Genomic DNA, 16108 nt, shown 5'->3' with positions numbered 1-16108 from the left:
CGAAATAGTAGAAGCTTGAACAAGATGATTTTTATTTCTTTCAAGAATCCAGCATTGGGGGCCCCTCATGGCTGTGGTCTATGACTGCAGGAATTCCTGATTGTCCCTATTGTATAACCAGGGCAGTTGCTACACTCTCTGTGAATACCTTAGATCCGTCAGAGTTCAGATGTGTGTCACCATGCTCAACTCTCCCTAGATCTATGTTCATTTGGACTTCAGATCTTCTTGCTTGCATGCAGGTATTCCGCTGACTGAGCCACCTCTCCACCCCTTCATTTTTCCTTACATGAGACATGCTGGGATTGGGGTTCTGCCAGGCAAGGCGGTGCATGCCTTTAATCCCAGCTCTTGGGAGGCAGAGGCAGGCAATCTCTGAGTTCATATCATCTGGTGCTTGTGTGTGTGATGTGTGAGTATACAAATACACATTTGGCACTGCACTCACGTGCAGATCTCTTCACTTGCAGGTTCCAGGGATCAATTTGAGATCATCAGGCTTATGCAACAAACATTTCTGTCTACTGAAGCCTTTTCACAGACCCAAGAAATTCATATGCTTCGTGTCAGCTTATACACAATAGGACAGTAAATTTGTGTGTTGGTGTATATGTCATGTTGAGGCAACACATGCTAGGCAAGTGCTCTACCACTGAGCTATCCCCTCCCCCACCCCCCAATCCCTTATTAGGGTATTCTAGGCAGATGTTTTACCACTGAGCCAAACCCCCAGCCCCTCACTGGAGGATTCTAGGCAGGGGTTCTACCACTGAGCCACACCCCCCAGTCCCTCACTGGGGGATTCTAGGCAGGGGCTCTCAGCACTGAGCTACATTCTCAGCCTGTTCCAAGCAGGTTTTGAATTCATTCTATCCCAGGCAGGACTTGAACTTGTAAGTTGTTATTAACAGACCCATGCCGTTACACCTAGCTTAGTTTATGTCCTGAGTTGTGGCTAAGTCTCCCATGAAATCTGCTGAAATTGACTAGGAAAACCAATGGACACCTTCTATCTGCTAAGGTGACTCAGCTGCCCTTCCGAATGGTTCCCACCATCTGTGGTTTTCCTGGGGTATGTTTTCTAAGCAACTGCATTCACCAAACAGGCCTTAGGGATAACCTTCTCTAAACTCAGTTGATAAGGCAGTTCCCTTAGTATCTATTCTTTTGAGACAGGGATTCATTGTGTATCCCTGGCTGTCCTGGAACTCGCTCTCTAGACCAGAGTGGCCTCAGACACAGAAATCCACCTACTTCTGCCTGAGTGCTGGAATTAAAGGTGAATTCCATGAGACCCACTCTGTTATTGTTTCTGCTCCTCCCATTGGTACTGGTTCAGTAGGCTTGGAGTGGATCTTCTGAGCCTGTTGTCTTAAGTTTTGGTTTGGTTTTTTGAGATAGGGTTTCTCTGTGTAGTCCTGGCACTCTAGACCAGGCTGGCCTCACACTCAAAGAGATCCTCTTGTCTCTGCCTCCCAAGTGCTGGGATTAAAGCCGTACTCAACCACCACCTGGTTAGGAAGCCTGTTTTTGTTTTTGTTTTTAATGGAATTGAGAAACAGCCTCTGGCTGCCTATGGCAAGGTATAAACCTGTTATCCCAGCACTCAGGGAACTGGGTAATAGGATTCTGAGTTTGTGACTGATCTGGACAGCATAGTTCAGATTGTCTTAAAAAAAAGATAAGAAAAGAAAAGAAAAAGGGCCGGGTGTGGTGGCCCGTGCTTTTAATGCCAGCGGAGGAGTCAGACCTCTTGTGTTCAAGATCTACATAGAAAATTCCAGGACAGCCAGGCAGTGGTGGCATATGCCTTTATTCCCAGCACTTGAGGCCGAAGGGCAGGTGTAGCTGAGTCCAAGGCCAGCCTGGTCTAGAGAGAGTTCTAGTACAGCCAGGGCTACAGGGAGAAACATTTATATGAACATATGTGTGTGTATCTATATTTATCTTAAAAATTCTATCTATCTAAATAGATTATTTTGTTGTTAAAGTTCCAGGTAAGCTAGGGCAACAAAAGGAAAGGGTGGTCTGGGGCCTGCACCCAGGTGCATCTCCGTCTGTTCAGTCCATTCTCAGCCCAAAACCTGCCAAACCCAGAACTTCCCAGTGTGTGCCCCGAGGCAGCGTCATCTGAAATACTTACTTATAAAGAGCTTCCACCGTGAGGCACGTTGAGAACCACTTCATTGTCTCTTACTCTGGAAGACCTCGCCTGTAGTGAGGATGCTCATTTAATGTAACTTCCCCATGAGAACTGTGGGCTTCAGTACCCCTTCCCCTCTAGGTTGGCGCCCTTGAGCCAAGCAGAACGTGCAGCATTGAGCTGGGCTTTGCCTTCCTGAGTTTGGAGCCCATGCCCATGCGGGAATCAGAACTGAGTCTGTGTGAAGCAAATGAACTGACATGAAACATTAGCCACAGACGATTCATTTGGTTGGTGGTGCTGGTCCAGGTGCCAGCCCGTGACACATCATTTGGTCCCGAATAGTCCAGACTACTCATTTACTTCAGGGTGGAGACCAAATGACTCCTTTGGCTTTCTCATGCCCTCAGTGTTCCTTGAATATCCTTAAAACAGGGTGGCTTGAGACAGTTGAAGCAAACACCTGAGGTGAGCCTGGCTCACCCTGCACCAGCTCAAGGTGGTCCAGTTGAGTCATAGCTGGCTGGAAGATCCCTTCAAGATACCAGTCTGCCGGCTAGAGTCCCAGGTACTCGGCCAGGAACACAGCGAGGATGCGGCTCAGGTTGTGCACAGTGGGTGGGTGGAGGTTGGTCTCGGTGTCAGCAGGCGTGTGCCACACAGCAGGGAAGGGTGTGGCGATGAGGTGGAGCACCGGGACACCTGGAAGAGCCATTCATCCACTTGTTACAACCAACAGTTACAGAGCACCCGCTTCAGCCCGCAGACACAGAAGACACTGTGGCCTCTCAACACAAACTCGGGCATGCCAAGCTCCCCCACTATTTACGAAGAGTAATCAGGCAGCAGGAAAAGGCACCTACCTACCACCAAGCCTCTCAACCTGAGTTCAATCCCTGGCACACTGTGGAAGGAGGAAGACAGCTGCTTCCCACAGTTGTCCTCTGACCTCCACTGGCACACCCATGCATGTACACACTCAAAATAAATACATGTAATTTTAGGGGGCTGGAGAGATGGCTCAGAGGTTAAGAACACTCACTGTTCTTCCAAACGTCCTGAGTTCAGTTCCCAGCAACCACATGGTGGCTTACAACCATCTATAGTGAGATCTGGTGTACAGGCAGAATGTTGCATAAGTAATAAATAAAACTTTAAATAAATAAATAAATATAATTTTAAAAGTTGTAAGTGGGGCTGGAGAGATGGCTCAGAGGTTAAGAGTACTGGCTGCTCTTCCAGAGGACCCAGGTTCAATTCCCAGCACCCACATGGAAGCTCACAACTGTCTGTAACTTCAATATCTGACACCCTCTAACAGACATACATGCAGGCAAAACACCAATGCACATAAAATAAAGTAAATTATTTTTAAAAATTGTAATTGTCATGTATAATCCAGTACTCAAGAGGCAGAAGCAAGCATATCTCTGTGAGTTCAAGGCCAGCCTGGTCTACATAATGAGTTCGAGGACAGTCAAGGCTACATAGAGAAACCCTGTCTCAAAAAACCAACAACAAAAAACTTTTAAGCCCAGCACTTGGAGGCAGGTGGATTTCTGTAAATTCAAAGCCAGTTGGTCTACATAGTGAGTTCCAGGACAGCCCAACCTACATAGTGAAACCCTGTCCTGAAAAAAACAAAACAAAATAAAAATTACTGTTTACATAACAAATCTAAGGACCTCAAAACTGAAGGGCTTGCAGAGACAGAGAAAGAGATTCCTACTCCTCACTAGGTATATATGAGGCAATAGGGCTGCAAATGACCGTAACCGTCTGGTCTACTTGCCTTCACCTCCCCAGTGCTGGGATTACAAATGTGTGCCAACAAACCCTGTCTACTCACTGCCAGGCATATAGCCCAGGACTTCATGGACAAGAAGCAAGAACCAAAGAAACCACATCTCCAGCCTGTAGGCTCATCTGTGGCAGGCATCTACTATCATTACCCTTATTTAAATAATGTTTAGCTATTTATTCAGAAACAGGGCGTTGTTCTACTGAGGCCAGGCTGTGTACATTCTTCTCTCAGGTTTTAGGGTAGCTTGTGTTGTTGGCCAAGGGATGGGTGCAAAAGATGGTATGGGAGGGTGTTGGTTGGTACTAAGATAACTTAGGCAGGGGCTCCACCACTGAGACACACACCCCAGCCCCTCACTGGGGGATTCTAGGCAGGGGCTCCACCACTGAAACACACCCCGGCCTCTCACTGGGGGATTCTAACACTGAACTACATTCTACGTTGTTGGTCTCAAATTTGTGGATAAGGTAATTCTGCTAAGATGATAGTCCTGTGCACGACTACTCCCATTTTATAGCTGTGGAAACTGAAGCACAGAAACAGGCATACTGATATTCCTAGTAAACAATAAGGTCAAGATTTGGAACAAAGTCACCACGCTTAAACCTGTGCTTTTGCTCTGTTTGTTTTTGAGGGTTTCTCTGTGTAGCCCTGGTTGTCCTGGAACTCACTCTGTAGACCAGGCAGGCTGGCCTTGAACTCACAAAGATCTACTTGACTCTGCCTCCCACTTGCTGGGACTAAAGGTGTTTACCACCACCGCCCAGCTGAACCTGTGCTCTTAACTCCTGTCCTCCACTGGGATCCTGCTCTTTGAATGCTTCCCTGTGTGTGCACAGAGGCAGGTGGACTGGGCCCCAGTAGAGTATCTCTGACACGCCATCCCTTACCTCGGCACTCAGTGAAGAAATGGAATAGCACTTGCCCAGCATGCCGTGTGCTTGCCATGCACTGGCCTCAAATTTTGACTCCTATTTGCATATGAGATGCCCTTGATACTCCCACTCTATAGATGAGGAAATCAGGACTAAGCCACTTGCAAGCAGCCCCTAGGCCTGAGAAGGAGACTTCCTTGTACCCCTGGCCTCAGTGAGTACCTCTTCGGAGGAAGGGGATGTGGTCATCTTCCACAGGGCCCAGCGGTTCCCCGGGCTGGAAGTACATCACTTCCTGGGGGTGAGACTGCAGTAGGTTCAGACGGTGAAGGCGCTTCTCTGGAGGGGGCAGGTCAGGGTTGGAGAGCAGGGTTAGTCAGTAGTCAGCCGTGCCACACAACACCGGTGCCTGTACATGTGCACCGTGTGCATGGAGCCTGTGGGGGCCCAGGGAGAGGCTGTCAGGACCTCTCAAGGGGCAGCCAGCGCTCTTAACCACGGAGCCATCTCTCCAGCCCCAAGCATTTCTTTTTATTGCAAGTTTCCTATCCCTCGTCTCATTTAATCCTCTGTTTAGGAGGTAGGTACCTCTATTTCTTTTTCTTATTTGTCCCTGTGTGGTTGGAGGGGTGGTTTGTGCATGTGGAGGTCAGAGGACAACTTTGTAGAGTCAGTTTTCTTCTTTCAACTTTATGTGGGTTCTGGGAATTGACTCTGGCTGCCAGGATTTTGAGGCAATCTTTACCCACTGAGCCATGTCGCTGACCCCAATGTCCCTCCCCCCCTTTTTGGTTTTTTTGAGACAGGGTTTCTCTGTGTAGCCTTGGCTGTCCTGGCTCACTTTGTAGACCAGGCGAGGCTTGAACAAACAGTGATGTGCCTTGCCTCTGCCTCCCTGAGTGCTCTGACTAAAGGCATGTGTCACCATGCCGGCTAATGTCCCTATTTTTCAATCTATGTAGACATGTTTAGAGACAGGATTTCAGGTGGCTGCAGACTGGCCTCATACTCTATTTGTGGCTGAGGATGGCCATGAACCCGTGATCCTCCTGCCCTACAACTACTTTCCAAGTGCTGATATTACAGGCATACATGACCAATAGCAGCTATTACTTGTTTTGAGATAAGGTCTTGCTTCGTAGCCCACACTTGCCTAGAATTACAATCCTCTTGCCGTGGTCTCCCAAGTGCTTAGACATAGGTGAACACCACCAGGCAGCTTATCCTAGCCTGGAACTCACTATGCATCCCAGGATAGCCTTGAGCTTACAATCCCCTTCCTCAGCTTCCTGAGTGTTGGGATTACAGGCCCGCACCACCATGATGGCCAGTTCACAGCTGTGCCCCTGTTAGCATTATCTCCATGCTTAGTTTACATGTAAGAAATAGAGGCTTCGAGAGATAAAGTATCTTGCCCAGGCAGACCTGGGTTTGAAACCAGGGCTGGCTCACATAAGAATTCTACTGTTGCCCAACTGTGGTGTCACACACCTTTATCCCAGCACTTGGAAGGCAAAGACTATGTCTGTGAGTTCAAGGCCAGCCTGATATATAGAGCAAGTTCTAGGACAGCCAGAGCTACACAGAGAAAACCCTGTCTTGGGGGAAAAAAATAAAAACAAAAGGATTCTACTGTCAGAGTCCCTACACTGGACCTGCATAGGATCAGTTTGTTTCTTGCCCTAGTTTCTTAGCCCAGGGATGGGAGGGAAGGCTAGATACTCGAGTACAAAGAAGTCAGGTGCCTATCCCACCCTGGCCCTGGCCTACCCTCCTTACCGATGCTCCTCAGTCGTTGGAACCAGCGGGCTGTGCGGGGGAAGTGACTGAAGAAGATTGGGCTGGGTGCTCCCAGAAGGTCAAGCAGGACAAAGAGCTCCTGGGGGAAGGAGTCCAGGGTTGGAGGCTGCTGAGTCCAATGCCAATGACCCTGCCCTCCTCGTTCCTCCCTCCCCACTTCCTCCTCCAGAGCCCCGAGGAATGAATCTTACAATAGCCTGGATCCTGGTGGGGCCGGGGCTGTGTGGTATAGACTCCATGATCTGAGCTAGGTGCCGGGAGCCATACAGGGAGTCCCTTGGTCCCCACTCCTTCAGCGCCTCCTCCCCATCCAAGAAGAGCAGCTGCAGGGTCACAGGTGCTGCCTGTGGGAGCAAGCCACCAAATCAGTACCAACCCTTGGCATCAGTCCACCCAAATGCCCTGCCTATTTGCACAGCTCGGGTGGGACAAACCAAGTGTCCTTACTCAAGTGTGGTGACAGAAGTCACAGGTCGAGTGAGAGGCCTGGGTTTAAATCCATGCTGTAGGTGTTTGTTGGATGTGGTAACTTTAGTTTAGTTTTGTATTGTGGTTTGGAAATAAAGTATAGCCCAAACTGGCTTGTGATTTCCATCCCTCTTGACTCTCTACCTGGGATTATACAATGCCCATTTTAATTCCCCCCCCCCCTTTGAGTTACTAGAGAGTGCTCGAGGGATGCCCATATGCTAGTCATGCACTGTACCACTGAGCCACATCCCCGGACCTCTGATTACTTTTTGAGACAGGGTTTTACCAAATTGCCCAAGGTACCCTTGAGCTCACTCTGTACCCTTGAACTTGTGCTCCTCAGGCCTCCATGTGTGAGGAGCTAGGATTACAGGCCTGTACCAAGATTAACTACATTTCTCCATCTATGAATAGGGTTAATAACAGTTCTGTTCACAGGATCACATTTGAATCCAGGTCTGTAAGCACTGAAAAGCTAGTCAGTCTGGTTATTGGTACTTACGCCCAATTGGCAAGACAGACAGACCCACAAGGGAATACTAACTACACAAACAGTGAAACATGGTTAGGACAGATGCTTCCAAGACCAGGAGGCTGCAGAGTGATGTGCCTGACAGAGGCCACCGGTTCTATTAGACATGGATATCTGTGCTGAGAGTCAGTCGATAGGAGTTGGCCTGGCAAAGAGGGAACAGTGTTCTCAGGCAAGGGAACAGCCTAGCCCAGAGCTGGCGCCAGAGGGCTTCGAGGGGAGAGCAGAGGAGTTAGCAAGAGCCCAGTTCTGGGCTTTGCTTTGTTGCATTAGTATTGGGGAGCCAGAGAAGGGGTTTGAGGAGGACAGAAACATAATGAAATTTGTGTTTTCATTCATTCCACAGATTTCTACTCTGGTCCGACTTTACTCTGACTCAGGGAGACAGTAACAGGAAGGAGAAGAAGGTCCTTATGGTTGTGGAAGAAGGATGATTAGAGAAAACAAGTCATCAGTACCATAAGGAATGAGCAGTGACAGGGAGATATTTGAGGATGGTCTGAAAGGTTTCTTTGAAAAAAAAAAACAAAAAACAAAAAACAAAACCAAAAAAAAACTGTTTGAGAGCCAGCCAGGAAGTGGGTAAAACCTTATGTGAGAAAAACATGATCTGTGCAGCGTAGACAGCAAATGCTAATGAGGCGAAAATGAAGCCTGTGGATTGGAGGGACACAGAAAAGGGTGTGGCTACAGTGGAGTGATGACAAAGCAATACGAAAGTAACAGACTGCATCTCGTGGGCTACCCTCAGGCCTCTGGCTTATGGTTAGAATGTGATGCAGTCTATGGGAAAGTGTCCAGACCCAGGAGGGCAGGAGCTGTCATTTAGGATGTAGAAAGATGCCTGTGGGAGGATGGGCATGTAGCTTTGTTGCTAGAGTGCTAATAAGCATGCACTGAGCCCTGGGACCAGTCTCCAGGATAGCATAAACAAGACATGGTGGTGTGTGAAGGACTATAATGGAGGCAAAGGATCACAAGTTCAAGGTCATTCTTGAGTTTGATGCTGGTGTGGCCTACATGAGACCTGCTTGGGGAAGGGGGTAAAGTCTGTCTCTGCACAGACAGAGGTTGGAGAAAGCAAGGGTGACGGTGGGTGTGATGGCATGTACCTGCCATCTCACTGCTTGGAAGGATGGTGCAGAAGAATGGGTGAGTTCAAGGCTAGCTTAGGCAACATACTAGGCAACATGAAAGCCTATCTCAGAAAAGAATGGCAGAAGCAAGTTCGGATGTGGACTAGGGACAGGCAACCCTCTCCCACTCCTTACCTGCTGCTTGACTCTGCTCAGCATCCCATCAAGGGCCTGGACCAGCTCCAAAAGCAGGGCGCAGGGCACAGCTGAATCTGTGGCCCCCACAAAGGGGGGTGACCCAGGAGGGAAGAACTTAGAGTCATAATGGCAGGCGAGGGTGAGGTGACGGGCAGCTCCTGGGTCAAGTGTGGCCACCACGTTCCCGAAGTCCAGTGACCCCAAGGGAGTTGAGGCTGTGAATGGGTCCAGTTCCACATGCCAGCCTGCTGATAGTGACCGCAACGTGGCCTCCAGGAACTAGTGGCAAGAGAGAGGTAGGAGGGTGGACAGGGGCTGGGGAGGAGGTGGGGAGAAGGGCCTTGTAACTGGAGCCACACAGAGCAGTCTGGGTGACTAGAAAGTCCCACTTTGGCTTAGGCTGTTTCCTTAACATGTCCTTCTGCTGAGAAACATCTAGATGCCAGATGTGGGGTAAACACACCTCTTGATAGCAACAAAACTTTTCATGGCTTTATTTTGAGGCAGATTCTCACTAAGTAGTCCAGGCTAGCCTCCAACTTGCTATGTAGCCTCGGCTGGCCCAGAAATCCATATTCTGCTTCCTGAATGATAGGATTATAGACCCAGGCCACCACCATACCCAACCAGCTATGGACAGTTTGTTCTCTCTCTCTCCCTCCTTCTTCCCCTCCCTGCCTCCCCTTTCTCTCTACTCGTGTTGATTCTTCCAAAATCACATTGACTCTGGCCTTCAACTCACTTCTACCCACCCTCTCCCTTTTCCTGTCTCTCTCCATGGGGCTGAGGATTGAACTCAGGACTTGCTGCATGCTGCCTACACAGCCCCAGCCCCAAGCTGGTGGACACCAGGCAAGCCTTCTCCCATTGAGCCCTGCCCCCAACCTCACAGTGGTAAATTCTAAGCAAGTACTTTCCCATTAAGCCATACTCTGAGTTCCTCTTAAAAGGATCTCCCTATGTGCCAAACCTATTGTAGGATCGCTATGAAATCAACAATGTCAGTGAATATCCCCATTTTGAAGATGAGGAAACTGAGTCCCAGAGAGGTTAAGAAATTAGTTCATCTAAGGTGGATCCTAAACACTGTATCTGATGGCAACAAAGCAATGCTAACACCATCAACTCTGAAGCCAGCTTTCTTAGATTTTTAACTTCAAGTAATGTGGGATTTGGACAACCTGTAATTAACCCTCTGGGCCTCAGTTTTCCCGTATGTATAGTGCAGATCATATTAGTTCCAACCTCACAAAACAGTACGTTGCTTGTACCTAACATATAATAAACTTCTGGTGGGGGTTGTATAGTTTGGGATTTGTGCACCACTATGAGAATCTGGTTCACACACCTCCCACACATCAGAGCCCTAGTCAGCCTCCTGGCTGTTCTGTGATCTTAGGTGTCTGAGTTCCACTTCCTGACAGGCTGGGGAAAGGAGGTGGGGGGTTGGAAATAAGACCCTTTACCTTTCTCACTTGGAGATTGCCAGGGCTACCCGGGGGTCGCACAATCAGCAGGGGACGCAGGAAAGTTCCCCAGAGACGCTTCGGATCCAGCTGCCCCACCACCCGCCGCAGCTTGGCTTCTGGAAGGCTTCCCAGCAGCGGGACCTTGGTTGAGAAATGGAATGGGGAAAAGAAAAATTAAAAAACAAAACAAAAAACATTCCCACCCCATCCTGAACACCACTGCCCACTAGACCCTGGCTTTTCTTGGTAATGCAGCCCCCCAATCTTCAAGGATATATCTTAGATTGGGAGAAAGTCTTTAAAGCAAATCTAGTCCAGCCTACCGCAGTCCTGACGGGGAAATAGAAAACGGGTGATGGAGACTTTTCTAAATAGATGGCTTGGGGGCGTAGAATTCAGATCTACCAAGGTTGCTATGCTGGTCCGTCATCTTCGGAGGGGGCTATTACAAAACAAGCCTGAAGCCTTATTCTGTTGGGAAGCGGCATACGTTCAAACGATAAAGAAATGGTACGTGCGGCAAGCGCCATACGATACAGCCACGCTAACCTGAGACTACAGAAAGGAAAGAGAGAATGACGGTGCCTGGGCCACAGCCAGGCCTCACCCGCAGATCCCGGCTCCGTGACATCTCCTCAACCTCAGGGTGCCAGCCATTCCAGATGATGTAGAAAGCCAAACCCAGGGCCAGAGCCAGCAGCAGCAGGGGCAGGAGTTGCACTCGCGGCAGCAGGCGGCCCTTGGAGAGTGAGGGTGGCTTCAAGAGGCCCCGATCCCCAACGCGCTGCCGGGGCCGCCCGCGGCTCCAGGGACTCATGGTAGCTTTGCCCTGAAACCGACCCACGGATTGTGGCTTGAGTGTAGGCCAAGATCCGCCTCTTAGAGGTTACAGAACCCAATGGAGAACCGAGTAGCTCCGACGTTCCCCAGACGATTGCGACTGGCTCGTCCGAGCGCCACACAAGCCAAAAGGCGGCCCGAAAAACTTAGGGCCCGCCCCCGCGGGAGACGCGCAGCCAATAATCGCCAAGCATCTGGGGGAACCCTCCGCGGGCTTGGGGCCGCGCCCCTCCCCGCTGTCAACCGGGAACCAACTCGAGGAACCGTCTCTCTGGGAGAAAAGAGGCGGCACCCCTCCCCAAAGCAAGGAGCCGATTGGCTTGCCTGAAGCCACGCCTCCAGGGGAAGCGTTGGCGGGTGTTTGAACGGCGCTGCACTTCCCTCCTACCTCGACGGTTGGACCGGGGAATAATTCCAGCCGGACCCTCCCATCTTCCTCTCCGTAGTCTAGCGCAGTGACCTTCATTGTGAGCCTCAGTGGCCTTGAATCCTCCCTCTAAGCAGTTTTTTTTTACGGCAGAGCGCAGCCTGAGGGGTCGCTATGGCAACAAGGCACGCCCACATCCGCTGGCACAGGGTTGCGCAGGCGCTGGCGGAAGTGAGTCGCAGGAGACGGAAGTCCCCCCCTTCTATTACTCTACTCAGAGGCTGGAGCAACGCGTTGGAGGCGGCAGTGATCTGCGAGCGGAACCTCCACCATGTGAGGCCGGGCTGGGCTTCAGCGGGAACACGGAGGTTCAGGGGAATGCTTTAGTTAATTAGCGGTAGAAATGGGGCTCCTGGCTAGAAACAGGGTTCCTCGAGCAAAAGTAGTGTCCGCAGAGAGGACCGCTTTATTCCGCAGCGGGCGTAGGACTCTCCTAGGTGCTGAGCCTTGTGGAAGCGAACTGTAAGGGGAAAGCTGAGCCTGATGGCACATGCCTAGAATCCCAGGCCTCGAGAGGCGGGGGTAGGAGGATCGCTGGTTGGTGGCCCGCCTTGGGCTTCATAGCGAGGCCGTTTCCAAAAGTAATAGTAATTTTAAGTGGGAGTGGACGTATGGATAAAGAGCTTGTCGAGGAGAGAAGTTCTGCTAGAAATAGTGAAAAGTATGGAATTTAACCAGGATAAATTAGAGACAGGTGCCTTTTCGGCCTAATTAAGAGACTGTAGAGTAGCAAGCTGCTACAGTGGTTTGGCATGTTTTTTCATTGAACAGATAGCATGTAGATGGATTATAAGTTAGACACATGGTGAATTAAAAGGTCCTTGCCACCGGAAAAAAAAAATCACTGGGGCTTGTAAAAGGTATGGGGTAGGAAGGCCATAGAGTAATGAACAAATATATACAGTGTGTTAGATGATCAGGGGTGTGAATGAAGAACTGAGTAGGAAAAAAAATGGCTGCCAGTAGGTAACACAAAAGGGCACACTGAGAGGGCAGTCCTTGGGCTGGAGATTTTCCTCAGTGGGCAGAGTACTTAGCTACCATAGGTACAGGGTCTGGTCCTCAGCTCCACGCCAACTGGGCGTAGTGTCACATGACTGTATTCCCAGCACTCTGGAGGCAGTCTTGAGTTCCAAGCCAGCCAGGCTTATACAGTGAGACATTGTTGGGGGGGGGGGAGGCTCCAGGAGAGAGATGAGATGATAGAAGTTTAGGCTGTGGATAGAAATGGCCAGAATCTGGATGTATTGTGGAGTTGGGTGACAAGATGTGAGGCTAGATCTGATGTAAGGTTTGAGTTCCAAGCATGATGGTGGACCCCTGTAATCCCAGACCATGGTCGGAGTCAGGAGAATTGAGAATTCAAGCAGCGGTGTGTGGTGGTGCATGCTAGTAATTCTAGCACTCGGAGGCAGGGCAGGAGGATATTTGTGAGTTCTAGGTCGGCCTGGTCTACAAATGAGTGAGTCTAGGACAGCTAAGGCTCCCCAGAGAGACCCTGTTTCAAAAGAGAGAGAGAGAGAATTCAAGGTCATCCTTAGTTATACAGCAAGTTCAAGGCTAGCCTGGGTTATATGAGAGTCTGTCCCCAAAACAGAAGTGTAGCTTAAAGAACCCAGTGAATTCCATCAATGAAGATACAGGGGACACAGTGGGTGGAAGCTATTGGTGGCTGGATGAGCTGGGACAGGCTGACTTGGAAATGTCTCTTGTACCTCCAGGAAAGACTGAGCCAGGGAGGGTGTTTGGGGTCCAGGCTGGGGAGACACTGGACAGTGTGGCTTTAATCATTCACCCATCCATCCTGAACCCATCTCACCCATGGGGTCTCTATCCAGGAGTCTCCTCAACAAACCCAAGAGTGAGATGACCCCAGAGGAGCTACAGAAGCGGGAGGAGGAGGAATTCAACACAGGCCCCCTCTCAGTGCTTACACAGTCGGTCAAGAACAACACACAAGTACTTATTAACTGTCGAAACAACAAGAAGCTCCTGGGCCGGGTGAAGGCCTTTGACAGGTGAGCACCATGCGGGGGTGGGGGGGAGCTGGGTCTGAGGGGCCTGAAGGAAAGGTTATTCCAGAAGAGTCATCATCATAAGCTGGACATGGTGACAAAACAGCTTTAACCTCAGCACTTACAATACCAGCCAGGGTCACCTAGCAAGACTCAGTCTCAAAAAATCAGAAGCTGGGGGTGCTTAGTTTTTGGGTTTGTTTGGTTATATGAAACAGTGTTTCTGTGTAGCCTTGGCTGTCCTGGACTTGCTTTGTAAACCAGGCTGTCCTCAAACTCACAGCAAACCACCTGCCTCTGCCCCCCTAGTTTAGGATGAAAGGTGTGCACTACCACCGCCAGGCTCATTTTACTTTTAATCTTTCTTACGTATTTAGGTGTTTTGTCTGCATGTGTAGCTGTGTACTGTGTGCATGGCTAGTACCTTCAGAATCCTAGCTGAATTCTGGGGCGGGACTGGTGTTACAATATTTAACTTGTTCATCTGTAGGCCAGACATCAATGCCAAGTGTCTTCTAATGTTTTCTAGTTTGTTTTGAGGCAGGGTCTTAACTGGGTAGCTCAAGCTGGCTGAATATGTAGCAAAGGATAACTTTTTTTTGTTGTTGTTGTTTTAAGATCTATTTATTACAGTGTTCTGCCTGTGCATATGCCTGCACACCAGAAGAGGGCACCAGATTTCATTATAGATGGTTGTGAGCCACCAAATGGTTGCTGGGAATAGAACTCGGGACCTCTGGAAGAGCAGCCAGTGCTCTTAACCGCTGAGCCACCTCTTCAGTCCCAGAGCATAACTTTGTATTTCTGATCTTCCTGCCGCCATCTCCCAAGTGTTAAAATAATAGGCGTGAAACGTGCCATTCTGCCTGGTTAATTGTTTTGGTTAGCATAGAAGGTGATGAGTTGTACCAGGCAGTGTTGCGCACACCTTTAGTTCCAGCGCTTGGGAGGCAAAGGCAGGCGAATCTCCCAAGTTCGAGGACAGCCAGGGCTATGCAGAGAACTTTGCCTTATGATCCAGTCATACGCGTCTATCATTGTAGTTTGCTCACATTCGCTGTCCCCAAGCAAGCGTTTGTGGAATGAATACATGGTCTCCTGGCCCTGTGAGGACAGGACAGCGCCGCGCATGGAGTTCATGTGTCCGGAGCCACATCTAACCCCAGGACCCTCTGGGTGTGGTGGGAGCAAGAGCTTCTCTAAGTTCCTAAAGTTAATGGCAGAGGTGGGGCCATTTTGATTGCCTTTTACTGTGTGCCAGGGTCCTGAGTATTTTAGAAATACTGTATTCATTCATCCAGGCTTCATATCAGCCCTGTGAAGTAGATTATCTCCATTTCAGAAAGGAGGAAACTGAGGCACAGAAGGATCAAGGCCTTTGTTGAAGCCTCAGTTAAGGACTGGCTGAGATGGCGCTTACAGTCTGCCCATCCCTGCCCTGCAACCTGAACCTTTCCCCATGCCTGCTGCTGGCAGGATCACACAGTGCCAGGCAGAGGGGGTCACTCAGAATGGCCCCTCTCACTCCAGCTTTTTCCCACCCACCCCTGCCCCGCTAGGCATTGCAACATGGTGCTGGAGAATGTGAAGGAGATGTGGACTGAGGTCCCGAAGAGCGGCAAGGGCAAGAAGAAGTCCAAGCCTGTCAATAAGGACCGCTACATCTCCAAGATGTTCCTGCGTGGGGACTCAGTCATCGTGGTGCTGCGGAACCCGCTCATCGCCGGCAAGTAGAGGAGAGGCCTCTTCCCTCTCTTGAGAGCTTGCTCCCTGCCCTGCCGAGCCCTGCGAGCCCATGCCCAAGAATGGAAATAAAGCCCTGTGGTTTTTTGTTTGTTTGTTTGTTTGTTTTCCAATGTCTTGTCTGCCCTTGGGTCTTGTAAACGGGGAGGCCGGGAAGAGACTGTCAGGTTGTCATGGCTGAGTACTAAGACAGGCCCGTGAGTGGTGAGGCACATCAGCCACATCTGTGAAGGAGACAGTCTAGACCGAAATGGCCTTAATTGATCTTTGTTTATCATGGGCAGAGGGAATTTTTGACAAACCTGGGGGGAGATGCAGGTGGGAATTGTAAGAGGATCGTGGAAGGACCATGCCTTGCTCTGGACTGTACAGCAGCCCCTCTGTCCCTGCCCTCCAGGTAATTCCAAATACAAAATGTAGGAGATCATAGGCCTGAGGTCAGGGATAGCTGCTCTCTTTAAAATATATAAGACATGCATGGGTGTTTTACCTGCATGTATGTCTGTCCCTGGTGCCCACAGAGGCCAGAAAAGGGAGGCTTGGGTTCCACTGAAGGTAAGTTTACAGAGATAGTGATGAGCAGCCATGTGGGTGCTGGGAACCGAACCTAGGTCCTCTAAAGAGCAACAAGTGCTTTTGACTGCTAAGCCATCTCTCCAGCCCCCTCACTGTCCTCTTTTGGTTTGGTTTGGGTTTTGTTGGTTTTCGAGACAAG

The 16108-nt window shown here is 49.8% G+C and overlaps 2 protein-coding genes across 4 annotated transcripts; one reads left to right on the top strand and one right to left on the bottom strand.

Annotated features, from left to right (window-relative positions):
• Positions 1 to 2409: 2409 nt before the first annotated feature.
• On the bottom strand, positions 2410 to 11297 carry Qpctl (glutaminyl-peptide cyclotransferase like). 3 transcript variants are annotated; one of them, XM_021642121.2, is made up of 7 exons: positions 10976 to 11289; positions 10366 to 10509; positions 8897 to 9178; positions 6814 to 6966; positions 6602 to 6701; positions 5045 to 5161; positions 2410 to 2845 (listed from the first exon to the last, which is right to left on the bottom strand). In XM_021642121.2, the coding sequence occupies exons 1-7, from the start codon at positions 11183 to 11185 to the stop codon at positions 2700 to 2702; spliced, it is 1152 nt and encodes a 383-aa protein (XP_021497796.1). In that variant the 5' UTR covers positions 11186 to 11289; the 3' UTR covers positions 2410 to 2699. The 3 variants fall into 3 exon arrangements, with proteins under 3 accessions (XP_021497796.1, XP_021497797.1, XP_060224727.1); XM_021642122.2 differs by lacking the exon at positions 5045 to 5161 and having other exon boundaries at positions 10976 to 11296; XM_060368744.1 differs by lacking the exon at positions 2410 to 2845 and having other exon boundaries at positions 5122 to 5259; positions 10976 to 11297.
• Positions 11298 to 11754: 457 nt separating this feature from the next.
• On the top strand, positions 11755 to 15484 carry Snrpd2 (small nuclear ribonucleoprotein D2 polypeptide). The gene is made up of 3 exons (XM_021642182.2): positions 11755 to 11908; positions 13474 to 13653; positions 15210 to 15484. Coding segments are annotated over exons 1-3 (357 nt in total). The 5' UTR covers positions 11755 to 11906; the 3' UTR covers positions 15385 to 15484.
• The last annotated feature ends 624 nt before the right edge of the window (positions 15485 to 16108 follow it).

Source organism: Meriones unguiculatus, chromosome 1 (genome assembly GCF_030254825.1).
Source record: "Meriones unguiculatus strain TT.TT164.6M chromosome 1, Bangor_MerUng_6.1, whole genome shotgun sequence".
In the NCBI taxonomy this organism is placed as follows: Eukaryota; Metazoa; Chordata; class Mammalia; order Rodentia; family Muridae; genus Meriones; species Meriones unguiculatus.
This window is presented reverse-complemented; position numbering and strand designations above follow the sequence as displayed.

What these genes read in the sequence shown, in the direction of transcription:
- Qpctl (XM_021642121.2), bottom strand. Translation starts at nt 11,185, where the DNA reads ATGAGTCCCTGGAGCCGCGGGCGGCCCCGGCAGCGCGTTGGGGATCGG. An exon ending in CCAACGACTGAGGAGCATCG is followed by an intron (nt 5,162 to 6,601) that starts GTAAGGAGGGTA and finishes TGCCCCCTCCAG; the next exon opens with AGAAGCGCCTTCACCGTCTG. An exon ending in CATCCCCTTCCTCCGAAGAG is followed by an intron (nt 2,846 to 5,044) that starts GTACTCACTGAG and finishes TGGCTCTTCCAG; the next exon opens with GTGTCCCGGTGCTCCACCTC.
- Snrpd2 (XM_021642182.2), top strand. An exon ending in CGGGTGAAGGCCTTTGACAG is followed by an intron (nt 13,654 to 15,209) that starts GTGAGCACCATG and finishes CTGCCCCGCTAG; the next exon opens with GCATTGCAACATGGTGCTGG.